The sequence below is a fragment of the Abramis brama genome, assembly GCF_963993115.1.
Source record: "Abramis brama genome assembly, chromosome: 1".
Lineage (NCBI taxonomy): Eukaryota > Metazoa > Chordata > Actinopteri > Cypriniformes > Leuciscidae > Abramis > Abramis brama.
Genome location: NC_139963.1, coordinates 57,216,951 through 57,236,167, shown reverse-complemented (window position 1 = coordinate 57,236,167; position 19,217 = coordinate 57,216,951). Strand labels below are relative to the sequence as shown.

At 37.1% G+C, this 19,217-nt stretch overlaps 1 protein-coding gene across 4 annotated transcripts in view; it reads right to left on the bottom strand.

Moving 5' to 3' along the window:
• Positions 1-359: 359 nt before the first annotated feature.
• LOC311076416 (uncharacterized protein) overlaps positions 360-19,217 on the bottom strand; it is an 88,519-nt gene continuing 69,661 nt past the window's right edge. Inside the window, exons 3-5 of one of the 4 annotated variants that reach the window (XR_014604662.1) lie at positions 4,555-4,738; positions 2,594-3,778; positions 360-911 (exon numbers count right to left, since the gene is read on the bottom strand). Coding sequence is in view for 2 of the 4 variants with exons in the window: in XM_084104635.1 (XP_083960761.1) it covers positions 13,675-13,717 (43 nt within the window). In the remaining 2 variants the exon portion in view is untranslated. Of the gene's footprint in view, positions 912-2,593; positions 3,779-4,554; positions 4,739-13,269; positions 13,718-19,217 lie in introns of those variants that run through there. The other 3 variants (XR_014604663.1, XM_084104636.1, XM_084104635.1) reach the window with 3 other exon arrangements.

The window sequence follows — 19,217 nt, the reverse complement described above, 5'->3', positions numbered from 1 at the left end:
AGTGTTTTAGCGCAGCACGCACGCATCACACACATGACCAGCATCAGCCAATAGTGAACCTACATGTGACGTACAACACAGAAGTGCTGCGCTAAAACACTATGTGAACTAACTCGAGGCCCAGAGAGAAGGAAATGAATAGTGGAATAAAGTCGTTATTTTTGTTTACTTTTTGCACACAAAAAGTATTCTCATCACTTGATAAACTTAAGATTGAGCCACTGTAGTCACAAGGACTACTTTGATGTCTTTATTGCCTTTCTGGACATGGACAGAAAACAGTACATAGGTTTTCAATGGAGGGACAGAAAGCTCCGACTCGGACTAAAACTAAAATATCTTAAACTGTGTTCCGAAGATGAACGGAGTTCTTACGGGCTTGGAACGACATGAGGGTGAGTCATTAATGACATACTTTTCATTTTTGGGTGAACTAACCCTTTAAGTAAAAGTGAAGGAGAATGAGACAGATCTCTCTCTTTACTGACTTGTAAGAACCAAAGCATCCCAAGAGAACAAGAGAAGAAAAGAGTCCAGTTTCAAAGATACATGAAAGTATATATTGCATTTCCAAGAGTAGAAGTGGAAGAGACACTAGATGTTCTGATGAAAAACAATGAGGAACGAGAAAAAAATTAACATCAGATTCATGTCTCTCTTAACAGTGTTATGGCCTCTTCTTCAGCTCCTGAACTTTGCCTTCAAAGGTTTTGAAACCTCCAGTGTGAATTTCCTGGTGCTCTTTCAGTTCATCTTCTGTAGTGAAGGACTTCCAGCATTTCTCTTTTTCCCAGTGTGAACTCTCACGTGAATCTTCAGCCTTGATTTTCATGTGAAGCGTTTCTTACACTGTGGGCAGGAGACAGATTTTTTGGCTTCTGTTTTTCCTTTCTTGTTCACGTCCATCCGGTCTAGAAGAAACATTAAATCAAGTGAGTTTCAATGGACTATTTTATGCAAACAACTTGCGAATCATGTCTTACTCGGGTAGTTAAAGTAGTGTTGGGAGCTTTCTAAACACTGCTTCACGAAGCTCAGACACCTTTATGAATCTTTGTTTCAAATCATGTTCAGATTTGTGGTGGTTCAGAGCGTGTATCAAACTGCGAAAGTCATGTGATTTCAGTAAACGAGGCTTTGTTGCCTCATCTCTGTGAACCCATCATGCAGTTAACCATTGAACAAGTGTATATGGGTTTTGCCTGATCTCTGATCAGTTTTAAACATTTGTAGATGTTTTGAGACTTTTGTATAATTAAAAATAATAATAGTAGTGGATAGTCTCTTATTCGCCTGTTTAGTTGAGCAATCCATACAATAAACAAAAAGAGCCCTGAAAATGTACCTATATAATGTAAACCTACGTATTATACAGATACTTAATATTTATGATATTAGATGATTTGTTGATTGCATTTGATTGATTACCCTCAATAACATATTTGCAATAGTTTGTAAAAGATGTGCCTATGCATGTTTGGCCTGAGTTTTTTTTAAAGTTTTTTTTATTTACACTGTATCCTGACCAGCGTGTGGCGTTTTGAACGCTTTAAAATAGTGAATCATTTTTTACAAAGATTCGAACCTTTGAAAAGCTGAGTTATGAAAATAGTCCCCAGCTTGGTAACTTCCAACGTGACCGGGACTAAGTTTGTCTAACCTATTAGACCTATTTTCAGGTGCTGCGTCATATCATTACGCCTGCTGGACTCATGGTACGGCAGCAAAGTTTCTTGATTATTACGCAGGAATGAGAGTATAGTTCCCAGCCATATCAGCCTAGAAAATCTCAACTTTTAATTTTCTGTCGGTTTTAGTACACAATGTAACTACAGAAGAGTCAAGTTTTAAATAGGAAAAATATCTAAACTCTTTGGTCATTTTTTTAAGAGAGATGCTAATGGTCCTGTTTGATTCAATGATCTATGCTAAGCTATGCTAAAAGTGTTACCGCCAGACCCGGAGTTCGGCTGAATGGATTCGAAAACGGTAAAACTCAACTGTTTAACTCTGGGGAGTTGTAAAATGAACCTATTTCCAAAAAAAGTGGAGTATCCCTTTAACTTTTTCGCCAACGAAAGCAGAGCCGCTGTGGACGAGTAGCTAAAATGTTAATTATGGAAGAAAACCTTGTGCTTTGGTCATCTGAACCACTAATTTTGACTTATTTCATTATTTTAATGAGTAAATTAGGCACACATTTTAATGAAGCCAAATCATTTTTTTTGTCACAAGTAAATATTTTTGTTGACTTAAGACAAAACACATTAGACACTATTTTTCACCCCTGCTGGCGTATTTATGTAATATGAAGAAATTGTCACCGAACGAATCAATGAATGCATAATTTTTGTGAACAAACTGAAAATGAACGATTCTCTGGAAACAATGAAAATTTCCACCACTACTAGTACACACACACACACCACCATCACGGTTCGGCACGATTAGCCAAGTGTGCTGAGAGTTCAGGGCCAAGAACGGTTTGCAATTGTGCCGTGCCGTACCAGCTCAAGTGGAAACACAACTGAAACATTTTCTGAAGGTTGAAAAGCAGCTTTTGTTTCTCAACACATAAAGATGAACAACTTACCGTGATCTCAGACTGCGGTGATGTGGTTTCTCCACTGCATGGATCTTCATGTGTCGCTTCAGTTGAGTTTTAATAGAGAAACTCTTTCCACATTGATCACACATGTGCGGCTTCTCTCCAGTGTGGATGCTCTCATGCATTTTGAGAGTTGTTAAATTACTGAATCTTGTGTCACAGTGTGAACACTTGTAAGGTTTCTCTCCAGTGTGGATCCTCTCATGTCTTTTCAGAGTTGTTGACTGATTGAATCTCTTGTCACAGTGTGAACACTTGTAAGGTTTTTCTCCAGTGTGAATTCTCTGGTGCTGTTTTAAAATGTTCGCTGCAGTAAAAGTTTTCTCACACTCAAAGCACATGTACTCTCTCACACCAGTATGAATTTTCTGATGTGCATGTAAATGTTGCCGCAGTGAAAAACTCTTTCCACACACAGAACATGAATGCGGCTTCTCCTTCGTATGAACTGTCAGGTGTGTCTTCAGGTGTGATGCCAAAAGAAATGTTTTCCCACACTGATCACATGTGAATGGCTTCACTCCGGAGTGGATCCTCATGTGAACATTAAGGTTTGAAGATCGACTGAAACTTTTCCCACATTGATTGCATTGGAACGGCTTCTCACCGGTGTGGATCATCATGTGAACATCAAGGAGTGTTGATTGACTGAAACTATTCCCACATTGATTGCATGTGAATGGCTTTTCTCCGGTGTGAACTCTCATGTGAATCTTAAGAGATTTTTTGTTTGAGAATCTCTTTTCACACTGATCACATGTGAACGGCTTCTCTCCGGTGTGGATCCTCATGTGACTTTCAAGGTTTGTCGATCGGCTGAAACTATTCCCACACTGATCACATGTGAACGGCTTCTCTCCGGTGTGAACTCTCATGTGACGCTCAAGAGAGTTTTTGATTGAGAATCTCTTTCCACACTGATCACATGTGAACGGCTTCTCTCCGGTGTGGATCCTCATGTGACGCTCAAGACTTTGTTTGGTTGTGAAACTCTTTCCACACTGAGTGCAGGTTGTAGATTTCTTGGCTCTTCTTTTCTTTAAAAATGTATTTTTAGTCTTCGATCGACTCAAAGGTTTTTCTCCAGGTTTGACATGATGTTCCTCCTCCACTTCACTCAGTTCTTCACTCTCCTCGTTGTCTTCCATCGGGTCTGAAATCAAAGAAAAACTAATTTTCTAATTAATCAAAATAATTAAAAGAGAGAAATATGGAGTGAATGGAGATAGAAATTATCCCAGATGTAACAGTTTTATAAATTAAACGTCCCTGAAACTTTCCATGAGTGAGATACACTGATATTCTAGTTATTGTTTTTTAAACATTATAGGCACAAATCCCATGTTTCTGCAGTGAGAACTATTTAATATATTTGATCAGTGACACAATTATCTAACATGAAATGAACATTAAAATACCCAATACTGACATATTTTGACACAAACTTTTATATTTATATATAGTTATGTTAAAAACGACTAAATCTTTTTAATTATTAAAGGCTATTATCACACTAAACTTCTACTTCCATTGACTTCACACACATGTGAAAGTGTGATACAAGAAAAAGAACTGCGAGAAAGAACACAAGTGTTTGCAGTAGATTGTACATTTCTACATTTTGGAATGATTATTATTTGTTATACATGTTTGTAAAAATATGCACAAAATTCAGGTCAAATTCTGGTCAAACAAATTGTTACAAATTGTAAACCATATATAAAATAAATGTAAAATAAAACAGTTAAAATATTTAAATAGAATTTGACCTGATGTTGACAATTAATATGAAACCTTTTACTGATCATTTGTATATTAAAAAAGAAAACAGAAACTTTTGCAGCCATTTCACAGTTTAATTGTTTATCTAAAAGTGATGAAGTGCTTGGATGTTTCTAACATGAATGTTCTTCAGCATCATGAATGAATGAAGAATAAACACCAACCTCTTTGTTCTTCAGGATCTTCAGTGTGTTTCATTCTGCAGGGTTCTGGATCACTCATGTTCTCTCTGTCCTCTTTAATAAACTCAGTCTTTGCAGATTTCAGCTCTTCCTGATGCTCGTCTTCACTTGTAGCTGATGGGAATTTGCAGTATTTATTGGGTGAATTGCAGTGGGAGGAGCTTCCCTGATGACAAATTACAGTGGGAGGAGCTTCACTGATGATGAATTACAGTGGGAGGAGCTTCACTGATGATGTGACTGCTGTGGGAGGAGCTTCACTAATGATGAATTACAGTGGGAGGAGCTGATCTGGCAAAATCTAAAATATCAGTTACTGAGGTTTTTTTTTTTCTCATGGACAACAGAATATAATGATGTAAATTCTCCCAAATATAAATAATGATAAGAAAAAGAGTTATAAGCATAAACAGAAGTAAACCTACAGATTTGTCACTAAATACCCTCAGTCTGCTGACACCAATGAAATGAGCTTTAAGTGTCAATTCACAGGAGATCTGAAGACATCAGCATAATAATGAGGTGAAAACAGGAACTATTGTCATGAAATAAAGAGAGTTTTCATTTAAAAGCCTGTAAAACTGCTTTATTGATATACAATATAACATGGATAAATCATCAATAATAAAACAAAATAATTAACCCTCTGATGGTCCGCGGGGTCTTTTGGGACCCCAAATGACTTTTGCTCAAATTAAAAAAAAATGTTCCCTTTGTCCAAATGGTATGAAACCTTCTACGGCTCTTAACACTTTCTAGATCTACAAAAAAAATAAATAAAGCGGAATGATATCTGTTTTTATGTTAGCGTGACAAAATTTGTGACACTCGAGGTCCTCGGGGTCTCTGGAGACCCCGCAATCAAAATAGACAAAATTCATCATCAAAATCAGAAACAACGCAGAACACATCGACAGAAATGACAGAAATAAAGTGGCACACTTCCACCAATTCAAAAAGCATCCACAATGCTGAATTATTTTGCTCACAACAAGCGCGCACACACACACACACACACACACACACACATATAGAGGAATACATTTTTGAGACTATAAAAACTGTTCTCTTATCATTTGTAAAATAAAATCATCCAAAATGCAGTACCACCACAAAAATAAATTTGTGACACTGACACATTGAAAAATGCGCACACACACACACACACACACACACACACACACACACACACACACACACACACACACACAAACATTTGTAATGCAATAATTTGTCAAATAAAATCATCCAAAATGCAGTACCACCACAAAAATAAATTGGTGACACTGACACATTGAAAAATGTGCACACACACACACACACACACACACACACACACACACACACACACACACACACACACAGGAACATTTGTAAGGCTATAATTTGTCAAATAAAATCATCCAAAATGCAGTACCACCGCAAAACTAAATTGGTGACACTGACACATTGAAAAATGTGCACACACACACACACACACACACACACACACACACACACACACACACACACAGGAACATTTGTAAGGCTATAATTTGTCAAATAAAATCATCCAAAATGCAGTACCACCGCAAAACTAAATTGGTGACACTGACACATTGAAAAATGTACACACACACACACACACACACACACACACATACACACACACAGGAACATTTGTAAGGCTATAATTTGTCAAATAAAATCATCCAAAATGCAGTACCACCACGAAAATAAATTGGTGATACTGACACATTGAAAATTTACACACACACACACACACACACACACACACACACACACACACACACACACACACAGGAACATTTGTAAGGCTATAATGTGTCAAATAAAATCATCCAAAATGCAGAACCACTACAAATATAAAGTGGTGTGGTGACACTGGCACATCGACAATGTGTACTCACACTCTCTCTCTCTCTCTTCTCTCAGACACACACACACACACACACACACACACACACACAATTGTGTGTGTCTAGAATCTAGAATTAGATTAAAAATAAATGATTGAAATAAATGATAAAATCTTAAGACTCCAACAGTTCTCTTTGTAACATTTTGTTCAGGTTTGATTCTAATCATAATGTAACATTATTGAAAAACTGGGGGGTTTTTTGGTACAAAAAATGCTAAACTTTGACAAAATATTTTATTTTTGTTATAATTGTGATTTTATAATATTTAGATATGAATCCAACTGAATCCAACTTGTGAAAAGATATCTTTCAGGTAGTCTAATAGCAAATAGCATATACTGGAGCTCTATAGCCATCTAGTGGTTAAAATGATTATTTTTTATTTTAAAACTGCATTTTCCAAAAAATGGGCAAAAATTTTACATTAAACCATTTAAAATTATCCATGTTATCCCCATGAATGAAAGTTAGAAATCTGGGTCTTTTATAAAGTGAATTTTACATAAAATGCTGTTTTTTTGTAAAAAGGCTATTTAAATATTTATTTATTTATTTATTTATAGAAATTTAAAAAATATCATAAATTCTCCAAAAACTGCACAAATGTTGAGTAAAAACATTAACAAACAGAATAAAATTACATTTGTAAAAAAAAAAAAATTATTATCTTGTTACAAAATTAAATGTTATTGTCTGGGGTCTCTAGAGACCCCAAAACCCAGAGTGTAGACATAAATAAAGACCATCAGAGGGTTAAATAAATAGGCCTATCCTATCTTACAGGCAAATAACTACAACACCATAATATGTGAATGTAAATATAGTTTGACTTTATAAAAACTATTAATTGCAACAAAGTAATTCCATAATTAACATGTTACAGATTTGTGTCTACAGAAACAGGGGCAATATAAAGTGTTAGAATAGACATCAAGTTTAATAAGTAAATGTAATCTGCCAAATGTCGGCACTATTAAAGTGTGAAAGGGACTTTATCAATCACATTCGCATTCAACCACAGTTACACTAGCAGTCACTGTTGTTCTGCCTCTGGATATAGTCCAGTCACGTTCTGTGGAGTACCGCCTCTTTTTGGGCGATTTCACTCTGGCCGATAATCGCCCAGTGTTCCCATAGACTTCCCTAAAAATATTATAATTTTTTTGATCTACAGCCACGGCAATGCATTCTCTATGGGTTCTTGTTGGGCTAGCACTAATGTGCTTTCGTCATCATACGTAACATTAACTTGCGCAGTGATTGGTGGGAACAAATATACCTCTATTAATAATCTTTAAGCTGAATTGCAATCTAATAATTTCCTCAGTGCATAACTTACAATCCACAGACATTCTCTAGGGCTGGGTAAAAAAATATTGATTTCTTGATTTTAACCGATTCTCATTTTTACGAACCGATATCGATTCTTAAATCCCAAGAATCGATTAGTCATCCTGTTTTCAGTTGATGAATGAATAAAACATTGTAGCGCGCATCCCATCCAATAAATCGCAATAATTGTGCTTTGTTACTATTGATATGAAACAAAGTCTCAGATTTCAAATTACATACAATTCATTTTCTTAAGAAATTAAAAAACAAACAATACCGTTTTGTCGCTGTGGTGTGAGATCGCTCTGGCTCAGCTCAAGAGAAGCAGCAGCACATGATCTTCTCTTCTACCTTAATAATACCAGTTACAGCGCGAAAAAAAACACGAATGAGCATCTGAAAGTGTGTTAGAAGATAGAGTACAACTTATTGAAATCTGTATCATGTCACATGGAATCGCTCAATCAGTGTTTCAACCGTGGAAAAACGTAAACAATTAATTATTCATGCTCGCTGCTGCTGCACTAAATGTTTATTTCAGTAGGAAGACGCCAGAAAAGACACACAAGTATCGCTGTGATCGATGAAAACAATTCAGAAATGAGCCTGTCGCTTAATCAAACTGTATAAAGTGTGTTTGATGGTTGTGTAAATATGAGAAATACCGTGAACTGCTTAATGAGGGAAACGTTGCGAGCGAGCGGTGACGTCATGCGAATGCCGAACGGGACACCCCCGCAGCCAATTAGCATTCAATTAGTACTATTTTAGAACTGAAGTGACTCCAGTCCAGTTACTAAATGTGAAAGGATTTTTTTTTTTAAATGAAGCACAAAATAGGAAGAATTATGCTGATAGAGCACATCCTGTATTGTATTTTAATGACTATTTAACTGATCATGTAGAATAATACATCAACGAACATGATAATATATTCAGCATATGGTTTCAAAGGTTATTAAATACAAACATTTAAATCAGTTCATGTAATCACTTAACATACATAATTTAATTGCCTCAAAACCTCAAAGCCATATAAATATTAATATAGGTTTAGGAAGGATGGTTGGAAAACAAGCATGCTCTTAAACATGTTGCATAACAACAACAACAGCAGGAGGTTGGCACAGCTGTACTGTGACTGAACTGGAGATGGAGGAAGGGCATGGAAGAGGACGAGATAAGGGGAAAGAAGGTAGGAAGAAGGAAGGAAGAAGGAAGAAGGTAGGAAGTAAAAATGAAAATTTTATGAAGAAAAGGAAGTCTAGCACACTAGGTACAAATAGTAACTCGGATTTGAGTGGTGGGGAGAGTGATATGTGTACATTAGAGGAACAAGATGACAAAGATTATAAAGTAGTTATCAAGTTTAGGGAGTAGGGTGGAGTAGAAGGTATAAATCCAGTTAGACTGACATCAGCTTTAAAAAAAGGCGATTGGTGATATAATTGCAGCCAGCAAGGGTGTTAAGAAATGAGAGTTTATTGATTACTTGTAATGACATGGATCAGAGGGATTGGGCACTCAAGCTGGAAAGAATGGGGCAGTTTCAGGTGGAGAGTGCTGTATCTGATCAGGGAAAGACGAAATGTAGTAAGGGGGTAATTACAGGTATTCCAGTGTGTGTAGAGATGGAAGAGGTGAAGGCTAATATAAGGGGTGGGATAATGATGAGTGTACAAAGACTTCAAACAACAAGAGAAGGAATTAAGGAGGATAGTCAGTCAGTTTTGTTACAGTTTGAGGGAGAGGGCCCTCCCAAAGGAAGTAACAATTGGTTATATGAGTTACTTTGTAAGACCTTACGTGCCAAAACCACTTAGATGCTATAACTGTCAGCGGTTTGGACATGTAGCCGTAATGTGCAGGGAGACAAGAAGGTGTGCCAGATGTGGAGGAAATCATAGTTATGGTCAGTGTGGGAAAGGTGTCTCACCTAAATGTTGTAACCGTGTAGGTGCTAATATTGTGGCTAATGGAGGATGTGCAGTGATGAAGGAAGCGGTACATGCACAACAAGTGAGAGTATGGCAGAAGGTGTCATATGCAGAAGCAGTTACAATGCTCCGAAACAGACAACAGTGTGGATAGTGTATAGAAATAAACAAATAAAACAGAATGAGGGGAATATGATGCAAGTAAATGTAAGGAAACTAGTGACATTTATAACTGGTGTGATTAATGGTACAGCAAATGTAAAATCAAAGACTGAGAGAATACAGTTGATAGTTATGGCAGCAGAGCGACATTTGGATGTAATGGGGCTGACATGGGAAACAGTGAGAGATGACCTCAAACATCAGTCTAGTCAGGAAACATGGGTTGGTTGATATTAACCATGGTGTTATTAATACAATGGAATGCCCGAAGCTTGGTAGCAAATGGACAACAGTTTAAAAGCTTTATTGATGAAGTGGTACAAAAGACAGATGTTATTTGTATCCAGGAGACCTGGCTTAGACCAAAACTAGATTTTGTGATACAAGGGTATGTGTCTGTTCATCGAGATAGAAATGAAGGAGGTGGGGGAGGATGTGCTACATTTATTAAATGGGGACTCCCATATAGGATCCTGGGATTGGGAAAGGAGTTGGAATATATGGTGGTGGAAGTGTGGGTAGGACTGGACAGTGTAGCTATAATTAACTTTAACAATCCATGTAAGGAATTGTAATTGGACAAAATAGAAGATACTGAGGGACAGGACAGACGAAAGGTAGTGTGGTGTGGGGATTTTAACACTCACAGTCCACTTTGGGGTGGGAAAAAGTTGGTCATCAAAATGGTCGGGTGATAGAGTTGTTGGATTTGAAAGGATTGGTGTGTCTTAATGATGGTAGAGGAACAAGGAATGATATGGTTTCAGGAAATGAGGCTGCACTAGACTTTACTATTACATCTAATGATATAGCAAGGTTATGTGAAAGGGAGATATGGGAGGGGTCGACAGTAGGAAGTGATCATTTTCCTATATTATGCTCAATTAGAATGCGGGAAGAAAAACATTCTGAAGAGGGAGTAGGGAGATGGGTGTTTGGTCAGGCTAATTGGGCAAAATTCAAGGAGTTATGTGAGGAAAGGTTAACTGGCGAGGTTAGAGGTATGGATATGTATAGAGAGTATAGTAGTTTCCTGGAAATTGTTAGAGGGGTGGCAGATGAATCTATTCCCAAGAGTTCTGGGAAAAGGAAAAGGAAAGCAGTTCCATGGTGGACAGAGGAATGCAGAGAAGTAGTAGAAAGTAGGAATAGGACTTTCAGGCAATTGAGACGAACCCATAATTATGAGCATTTATTACAGTATAACAGCTCAAGCATTAGTAAGAAAGACTATGCGCCGGGCTAAGAGGAATTATTGGCATCAGTTCTGCAGCTCAATAGGCAGAATGACACTGGTGGGAGAAGTATGGGGGGGGGGGGGTGATAAGGAAGATGGGGGGTGTGATGAGGGAATGGGACTACACTGTACTGGTCAGTGAGGAGAAAACCAGGAAGGATCCTACAAAACCTGCTAGCTATAAACCTCTCATGTAGGTAAAATTATGGAACATATGATTACGGATAGACTGGTTTATTTTTTGGAGAAGAGGAAATGAATTTCATCATTTCATGTGGATTCAGGTAGGGTAGAGGGACAATGGATCCAGTGCTTTGCCTGGAAGATGAAATAAGGAAATCCCAGGTTAATAGGGAAACAGTGGTGGCAGTCTTCTTAGATGTTGAGAAGGCATACAATATACTGTAATGTGGAAAGAGGGGTTGTTGATTAATTAGATATTTTGGGAGTAGGAGGTAGGGCCTTTAACTGGGTGAAGGATTTTCTGTATGGACGATCTATTCAGATGAGAATAGGAAAAAGGTGGGGGAAGATAATAATCTTAAGTTATATGGGCAAGAGTCTTTTGATGCTAGGTTAACATGGGCAGGCCACATAGAGAAAGTTATAGTAAAGTGTAAAAAGGTATTAAATGTAATGAGGTGTCTGGCAGGAGTGGACTGGGGGGCGAGTAGGCAATCACTGAGGGATCAGTCAGACCACCTTGACTCTGCAGTTAAGGAGGGAACAGCTAGCAGTCAATTATTGAGTAAATATACAAGGGCATTATAGGTCTCACCCCTCAAAGGCAGTAATTCAGGCATGCTGGGAGCATGAAAAGTCAGAGTTTTGGATGGGTGGCTGATGTTATAGGAAAAGAGATGGGGCTGGAGGGAAGGGAATTTAGTTCAACAGTTCCGATGCCAGTCAGACCACCGTGGCTGCTAGTACAACCCAGTGTGGACCTGCAGATACTGATCTGCATCAAGAAAAGAGTACAGGGGGAGTGGATATATGTGAAGTACTTTATAATCATCTGAATAGGGAGTATGGATATCTGGATATGTACACAGATGGATCTAAGGATCCTCAATCTGGACAAACTGAGACTGCATTCGGAGTACCAAAGATGGGGATCAAGGTGCAAAAGAGACTGTCTGATCATTTATCCATATTTACAGTGGAGATGTTGGGTATTTGGTTGGCATTACAGTGGGTAGAAGAAGTTAGAGCAGATAAAGTTGTAATTTGCTCCGACTCTAGTGCAGTTCTAAAGAGTTTGCAATCATTCAAGTCACAATCAAGGCAGGACATGGTATATGAGGTTCTAGAATGTTACACACGGGTTTGTCAATGGGGATGAGGGTAAAGTTTACATGGGTTCCAGCACATGTTGGCGTCAAAGGAAATGAAATGGTAGATGGTTTGGTAAAACAAGCCAGTAAAAGGGAAGTTGTTGAAATGTCAATTTCAATTAGTAAAGCAGAAGCTAAGGCCCAAATCTGGATGAAAATTATGGAAAGTGGCAGAGATGTTGGGATTTTTTTGGGGGATGTTGGGTCTTTATATTTATTAAAATACTTGGTTGGTCCAGTGAAATATTTTGCAGGGCAAGTAAACATCTGAACCAGAATGAACCTGTAGAAAAACTCATTTGTGTTTAGCCCTGCAAATATCAAGACCTGCCACTTTTGTTATAAAATAAAGTTTTGTTACGGGGAAAAAAATAAAGTAATATTAAAACTAGGAATTTCACTTGGCCTGCCCTACATCTCAAAGCTGGAGCTGGTGTTGTTTAAAGTTCATAGTAATTGTTCTGACTTCATTAAGCCTCATGGTGTGAATGAAACATCAAACTGACTAGAACAAACTCTTTGAAATGTATATATGATACTGGATATCAAGGGTGAAACTATTAGTAATGTAGACAGACCGCAGTCTCATTCAATGTCAGTTATTTGTGGGTAATATAATTTAGTTAGGCATTTAAAAGCTCTATTGAGAAATTTAAAACATGGAAAGTTTAAAAAGCAATAATATCAGGATACTTAATGACTTTCAGAACTAAAATTATTCCTGATTCAAGCAGAATCAGCAAAAAATAAGTAAATGGACAATAACAATGAGATGTTGATAAATTGAGTAAAGAGTTTAATGAATCATCATCTGAAGAAAATACAAACATTAAGTAAAAGTGAAGAAGGAGACAGATCTCTCTCTTTACTGACTTACAAGAGCCAAAGCATCTCAAGAGAAGAAGAGAAGAGTCCAGTTTCAAAGATACATGAGAGTATATATTGCATTTCCAAGAGTAGAAGTGGAAGAGAAATTAGATGTTCTGATGAAAAACAATGAAGAATGAGTACAAAAATAATCCGATTTTTCCAGTGTGAATTTGCTGGTGCTCTTTCAGTTCATCTTCTGTAGTGAAAGACTTCTTGCATTTCACTTCTTCCCAGTGTGAACTCTCATGTGAATCTTCAGACTTGATTTTCATGTGAAGCGTTTCTTACAATGAGGGCAGGAGACAGATTTATTGCCTTCTGCTTTTCCTTTCTTGTTCACGTCCATCAGGTCTAAAAGAAACATTAAATCAAGTGAGTTTCAATGGACTATTTTATGCAAACAACTTGCTAATCATGTCTTACTCATGTAGTTGAAGTAGTGATGGGAGATCTCGAAACACTGCTTCACGAAGCTCAGACACCTTTATGAATCTTTGTTTCAAATCATGTTCAGATTTGTGTTGTTTCAGAGCGTGTATCAAACTGCGAAAGTCACATGATTTCAGTAAATGAGGCTTCTTTGCCTCATAAGCGTTTAGAAATGTCAATGATCTCTGTGAACCCATCATGCAGTGAACCATTGAACAAGTGTCTATGGGTTTTGCCTGATCTCTGATCCGTTTTAAACATTTGTAGACGTTTTAATGAGACTTTTGTATAATAATAATAAAATATTAGTAGTTGATAGTCTCTTATTTGCCTGTTTAGCTGAGCAATCCATGCAAAAAAACAAAAAGAGCCCTAAAAATGTATTAAAACCCACATATTATACAGATACTTAATATTTATATTAGATGATTTGTTGATTGCATTTGATTGATTACCCTTAATAACACATTTGCAATAGTTTGTAAAAGGTGTTTTTATGCATGTTTATGCATGAGTTGTTGCATTACACTGTTTTAAAAAAGTTCTATGTCAAAATAATTTAAAGGGTCATGAAACCCCCCTCTTTCAGCTCAAGTCTAGCTCATAATCTTTTTGAAAAATGCAACTTAAATGGGCGTGGTGGCTGTGAGAAGAAGGGAGGGGGAGTTGGTGTGGTCAAAGCCAGTGGCCAATGCATATCGACCGTCACTGTCAGTGGTAAAACGTGAGGAAATGCTAGATTTTTTATAGCTGGCAAAGTTAAAGTCTAATGAAATACACTGACACCTTATTTTTGTCCTTAAAAAGTAACTGAATGCCCTGCTACACATATTAGCCTACTACAGTAATCATTCTATTTAAAACATATACATGTACATGCATGTCGGCCATTATAAAATATATATTTGTTTATATACACTAACACTATAAATGCATATATTTGAAAATAATAAATTTTCCGCTTAAAAAAAAAAAAAAACGTTCCGTAAATAGCCTAGACTACACGCCCCCTAAACCCACTAAAGATGGACAATGAATGTGACATAAATTTGCACAAACTAAGCATGCGTTGATGTATTATCGAAATATCTACATTTTAATAACGAGTGATTATTTAACAAAAGGCAAGAAAAAACGGTCAGGGTTACATTTAGACACAAACACACACACACACACACACCTCTGAAGCGATAGAAAAGTCCTCGGGACCGCATCACTAGCAAGACGAAACCTGCATTGGTGTACAAGGCTGAAGTCCACCATTCTCCAGTTGAATGGTTGCTACACACACATAGTTTAGATGTGCCCATGGTTGATGGCCAACCAACCGCCCGCAGTCAGAGTCCAGCCCTGGCAGCATCGCGGGGAAAGATGCACCGGAACTTTTGCACCATGAAAACAAACGCGCGTCCCATCATTGCCTCTCTCATCTACTACGCGATATCACAGTTTGACATGTCTGTCTTTGGAAAGATCCACGTGGTATCATGATTAATTCAGTGAAGTGTCTTCTCATTGGATATGAAGGCTCAGCCTCATTAATAATTATGAGAGAACGATGAGTCATCACTGGACGATCCGTACAGAAAAACGTCACATCCTGTGACGTGGACTCGATGAAGATTTCAAACCCGGAAGACGAAAATAGCCGATAAAAACTCAAATTTAACCATTTATATCCTATTATTAAATTTTACAGATTATAACATTGTCTTCTATGGTGTTCAACACACCTACCTCTGTTAAAATCTCAGAAAAATTGGGGTTTAGGGTTTCATGACCCTTTAATGTTTAATTAGTCTTTTTTTATTGTTGACCTGAAACAACGTAAATCTGGTGAGTGTCAGCATGACGAATGAAGAAAGAATCAAGAATAAACGGCAATATCTTTGTTCTTCAGTATCATGATGTTTCATTTACTTAAATTGTTTCTGATGATCAAAACAAACTTAAATTAACTAGGGCTGCGAGAACTAATTGCTGATATCGATAATGAAAATAAACAATTAGTGAAGTTCACAAGGTAATTTCGGGAGGAGTGAACCCATCTAATATTCACCTCGCTCTGGCATCAGCTGTTCTGGTGTCCCTCCACCTCCCCAACTCCACCTGCATAATTTAGACATCTTGCTACTATACTCATCATCCAAGCATTATTAGTCCCACTGGGGGGTGTATCTAAGCTCCAGTTGAAGCTGCTTCCATAGAAAACATTTCTATGGACAAAACACATCAGGAAATGAATGGTGCATGGTGAGCACACGAATCCATTGACGCATATTCCTTGTTCACTGAAATCCCTCCCTCCACACAGAGCCGGATTAACGCAAAGGCAAACTAGGCACGTGCCTAGGGCCCGATTGGCGGGATGGGGCCCAGAGGGACAAAAAAACAAAACAAAAAACAAAAAAATGTTTTTTAAAAAAAGGTACAAATGTCCTATCTACAATTTATCTCAATATTTATTAATTAACTAAAAATAGTGACGATGTTTATCTTAACCATAGACTGTTACATTACTGCAGTTAAACCAATTAATGTGTCCGTTACAAAGCGGGTGCCGGCTTCTGAACGTATGTGTAACGAACGCATCCATCAGGTGCTGCGAGGCAAAAGCCTAAGCACACAAAGAAGCACAGCTCAAAATGCAGGTGTGTGAGTTGTCGTCATCTATTTTGGAGTGATTGCAATGTATTCTAAATATAAACTTGTACTGTAAATCAGCGTCATTTCTGGAAAAATCATTCACCGCTTTATTATGAGTTCAAAAGAGCGCGAGCGTCATTAACGTGCCCAGACGCGACGCTTTGAATTTGCGCGTACAATGAATAACATCGCGTCGGGAGCTGACTAGTAAAAAAGCTACAAAATTAAAAGACAAGACGTCTGTATTCTAAGTTAAAAAGCCAACACACTACAACATTTTTAAATGTTTCAAATAAAGGATCTCATATCTATGGGTCTATCTTTTAAATTCTGCTGATGATTAAATTATACCCTGACATTACGCCAATAATATCAGTTTATATATTTTTTTCTGCTCAGTACCGATCGTGTCTTTCTCTTCAACTTGATTTGTGCATAGCATATTTAAGGTAGCAATGCAATATAAAAGCACTTATGCTCATCTACTGAAGTGGGATTCTGGAACTGTGAATAAGTTGAATAAAACAGCAAAATAACAACAACAACAATAACATCTTCATTAAACAAAAAAGAGATTACCTTAGATAAAGTTTGATTAATATGTACATAGAGTACCGGTAAAAAGTCTGGACCCATTACTAATGTTTTTTGAAAGAAGTTTATTATTATGCTCTACAAGCCTGCATTTATTTGATCAAAAATACAGAAAAAAATACAGGAATATTCAGCAAGGGTGTGTTAAATATATAAAAAGTGATAGTGAAGACTTTTTTAAAACAACTTTTTAATAATCAAAAATCCTGAAAAAAGTATCACAGGTTATAAAATAAATATTAAGCACCATTTCTAACATTTGATAATAAATCAGAATATTATAAAGTTTTCTGAAGGATCACGTGACACTAAATTCAGCTTTGCATCACAGAAATATAAAGTATAGTAAAATAGAAAACCATTATTTTAAATTTTAATAATATTTCACTATATTATTTTTCTGTATTTTTGATCAAATTAATCCAGGCTTGACGAGCATAAGAGACTTCTTTCAAAAACATTAAAAATAGTAATGTGTCCAAACTTATGTTATGTACTGTGTAAGTAAAAATATACTGCTTTTAAAATTAAATGCTGTATAAATAAAAAGGTTAGGAATCATATTTGTTTTAAGTGTTTTTTTTAGTGGGGGTGGGGGGCCTCCAACATGAATTTTGCCTAGGGCCTCCTAATGTCTAGAACCGGCCCTGCCTCCACTAAAGTAGCAGCGCATGTGCAGCTCAGAGTAGCTCTGTGTAGAGTTCTCAACGGGTCGGGTCGGCCCGACCCGACAAACCCGACGGGACCCGCGGGTTCGGGCCGGGTTCGGGTCGAAAATATAATGAAATGACTCGGGTCGGGTCGGACCTCGGGCTTAATCTTTTCCGCTCAGTAAAAAAAAAAAAAAAACATTTATTAATCATCGCTGCTGGTCACCGTAAAGAAAGTCTGGCTGCTGCGTGTAACGTGCATCATGGAGAGGGGCGGGGGCAGACCTAACGCCGCTGCGTGCACGCCTTTAGCCTGGAGAAGAAGATGGAGTTGGTGAGAAGTAAACTTGCCACAGGTGAATTCACCGTCGCTACTACAGCCTAATTATATACTTAAAGTGTATTGTTTCAGTTGTTTGTATTGTTTGTATTGTTAAAAGGCGTGAACATTAACCCTCTGAGGTCTGAGCTGTTTTCTGGGCCCTGGAGGTGTTCTGACATGCTCTGACATTTCTGGTTATTTCTGTTACTTGTGACATTTTCATGGCTAAAGTCTAATTACACTGTATTCAGCACAAACTCTGCTACAATAATATATCAGCAGCATGTATGTAAAAGTTTGTAGTTTTGAGATAATGACATTTATGCGTGGTTTTTGAAAATACAAAAAAAAATTCTCACTGAAATAAGGCCATGAAACCCATACTGATTATTTCTTCACAAGACTTTTGAAAATTGTATGACGTAGCCTAGAATATTTGCTGCAAAACTATGTGAAAATCACCCTGACTGCTCATTCAGATAAGACAATATATTGATTTAAAAATTTTACGACGTGTTTTGTGTGAAAAAGCCTTATGCGAGAGCTCATTAATATGTAAGCTTTTCTCACCTGAGAAAGACAAAGAACCTCCCCTAACGGCCCTATTAGGAGCTATCAGGCCCCTATCATTCTGAGCAACCTTGCACAATACTGTAAATGAGGAGATTTAAAAAATAATGGCTTTTAAATTGTTTGGATTTATTTACAACACAACATAATCCAAAGATACACAACAAATGCCAAAAAAGCACTTCAAAGACAGAGACCTTTGTGCCATTCCTAAAAACATTGTACATACCTTTCATTTCCAAGATTTTCACTTTACCATGTTCACGTACTGAGACTCATGTGAATGTTGAAGTCCTCAGTGGCATCTGGGACCTGAAAAAAAAAAAGTGAACATACTGATATCAAGAGAAAGGCCTGCATGATTTTGGAAATAAATATTAGATTTTTCTGGTTAAAATTGCTTTTTAAAATTCCTTTTTAAAATTCACAGAATACACACACACACACACACGTTTCCAACGATATATAATATAATGAACACCAGGTTTGTTGTGCCTTGTAGGCATAAGGTATATGCGCAGTGCGGATAAAATAATAATAACAATAAATAACCTATAGCAGCCTATAAATCTTCCAAAAGAAGCTAGAGAAAAATATATTGATTATCATGTTACTTCAAATGTTTCCATCCGTTATGATG